This window comes from Myzus persicae, unplaced genomic scaffold (genome assembly GCF_001856785.1).
Source record: "Myzus persicae strain clone G006 unplaced genomic scaffold, MPER_G0061.0, whole genome shotgun sequence".
Lineage (NCBI taxonomy): Eukaryota > Metazoa > Arthropoda > Insecta > Hemiptera > Aphididae > Myzus > Myzus persicae.
In genome coordinates this window covers 103825-106669 of record NW_019103890.1, presented here as the reverse complement: position 1 = coordinate 106669, position 2845 = coordinate 103825, and the positions used below count along the sequence as shown (strand labels likewise).

At 29.2% G+C, this 2845-nt stretch overlaps 1 protein-coding gene across 1 annotated transcript in view; it reads left to right on the top strand.

The window, feature by feature from the left end:
- Positions 1 to 901: 901 nt before the first annotated feature.
- LOC111035978 overlaps positions 902 to 2845 on the top strand; it is a 6074-nt gene continuing 4130 nt past the window's right edge. Inside the window, exon 1 of the mRNA XM_022317834.1 lies at positions 902 to 1520. Coding sequence (XP_022173526.1) covers positions 1120 to 1520 — 401 coding nt within the window. The 5' untranslated portion in view covers positions 902 to 1119. The remainder of the gene's footprint in view (positions 1521 to 2845) is intronic.

Here is a 2845-nt window from a genome sequence, read left to right as displayed (position 1 = left end):
CATATTATAATATCCGTTTTTATCATTATTAAGTTATCTTTTTTGTATTGCTAAATCGATTGATTAAAAAAATAGTTAATAAGCTTAAACAATTATCTAAATCCGTGGCCATCGTGATTCGTGAATTACTATTTACCAGGATCTAAAACCCACTTAGTTCCGTCTCAGTTATTATGGTGACTAAAACCAAAATTACAGACACGAACAACTAATTTATAGTACGTTAAATAATCAGTATATTGATAATATTATTACAATAATAAATTATTGCTACCTAAATACTTGGTATAGTATTATTGAACAAATAAGAACTCTACAACAGTAGCAAATTATGGAAAGTAGAGTAGGTAGGTAGGTAGGTATACATATAATATATATACTTATTATTTATTAGTTATTACGCAATATATAATATAGGAATTCAAAATTGTAATATTGTAAATTCTAACGTTCTTGGGATCCCTACATCGGTTTGTATAAATTATAATGTTAACGGCGACTGTTGCGAGTATAGGTACGTCAATTCCGATACGGAGCTTATTCCTTCAGAATTCTTGAAATATTTTCGTTAATTTTGCTGTATTTTACTTAACATTGCTCCAGACCTTTTTTGGTTTATGAAACATATTTTTACTGTAACGGTCAACATAATACCAAAAATGCTAATTTTACTTTTACTAAAAAATATCACAATTTGTTTAAGCTCTGCTTAATACTTTTTATTATTTCCCCATAAACAAATTAAATAACCATAACTCATAAGATTATGTCAGTAAATTCAATGTTTATAAATGAAAAACCTAAATTAAAAGATTACATAGGTAAGTACTATTAAGTAATTGGGTCCCTTATGTTAAATTTATTACAAAGTTACGATTTTTCTTAAAATAATCTAGTGTGGTAGAATATTATGTAATAATTAATAATATAATATTTTTCTAACGAAAAAATTGCTGGCTTGTTAAACTGAAATTGTAAATACGAATGTATTTAACAACTACCAGCAATCAACAAATAGATACAAATATTGTTTAGTATTCAGTGTTCTACACAACAGTTTAATGTAATATGTTATTCATCGTTTCGTCATAATACAATTATATTGTTAAAGCATAAAACATGTTTAAAATCATATTATCCTTTCTCGTCCTGATCTATCCGATCACTACGATAGCGTTAAACGTCGGTACAGCGCTGTACAGTATCGACGACGTTGCATCAGCTAAAACGTGGACAACAGAAGATGTGGCGATCTTGCGCACTCGCATGCTAATGGATGAGTTGATTCCAAAAAATGTGGTCAATGGAAGATTGTTCCTCGACTATGTACGGATAATTTTTAAAAAATTTGACACCATCTCAGACGACCGGACAAAGAAAAACGCCATGATATCGGCTGCTGATGTGATTGGTGGATATCTTCAAGGGGTGATGTTGCCACACGTAAAGGATAGATATTATAAGGGTCTCGAGAGCTATGAAGTTACCAACGAGCTGCACGCTTTGGCACGGAAGATCAAGTGAGTAATATATAGTTAATAGTTATACCTATTGGCTATTACCTATGTACATCAATATTAGGTATAATGTAAAAATGTGTTATATCGTTCCCTTTAGGCTTTAGCCTACTGCCTACATATCGAAATTTCGTGATTGATGCGATTTATTTGGTAGGCAGTAAATATATAATTTTAGACGGTCGTCTCTCTAAAAGAGCTCATACTAGTTGCCTCCCGAAGTTTAAAAGGTCTAAAATTTGTCCCTTCTAAGTTCTAGGTATACGTGCGAATTGCATACTAACTGCTTCACAATGGATAGATAATACATGTTTAAGTGGTTTCTAAACGATTTAAATAATTGGTAATATAGGTTATAGAAATATTATAATACAACTTTATATAAATATATATATAAAAATATAATAACAATTTTTTTTTTCATAGACTTATGAAATATTATGTACAGTTTTATGTAGGTACCTAAAATTAATATTTTTTAACTGTACACATGCCAATCAAATTATAATTTATAATTATACCTGTCTATTGTCTAAGAAAATGTATTGAACAAAATACAAATTTATTACTATCAATAATTTTAGTATGATGTTCTTCCTAATTCCTAAACTTAAAACAACGGTTCTTAGTAATATAGCAAAGTATAAAAATATCTAGGTAAGTATATACTGCCCATACTAATACTAATGTTGATCATTATTTTCTATATACGTATAGGTACCTATTTTATTAAATATTTGTTACTGTATCTTAACTTAATTTTTTATACTACATTATAACACGACATATAATTTATAACATAAATACATAAATTCATCTATTTACGTGGAGCATATGTACCTAATTACAGACCACTACGTGGGAGGAAAGTAATGTAAACATTTTTGGGATGCAACTAGTATATTATAATGGCGAACTAAGCCTGATCTTCAGAAGCAACTATAGTGTGTACCTTTTTATTTACGATAGCGATTGTAGGCAATTCGCTTGTTATTTTGGGATGCACCGCTTAAAAAAGGTCTCAATAGCGTCACCTATATACGACTATACCCGTCACTCTGGTTTTCACTTTTCGGGCGGCACCCGTTTTGCCCAAAATCAACCTTTCCCGTTTCGCCCAGATACCCGTTTCGACCAAAGCCATTTTAGTCGTTTTCAAATTAAGTTGGCAATGATTTTTAAATAATATAGTATTTTAGTATACCATATAATATTATGTATTATTATTAACTAATAACTATTTAAAAAAAAAAAGTATTTCACAATATAATAATATATTACTTACTATTTTCTACTAAAATTAAGTTATATTCAATAATCAGTTATTT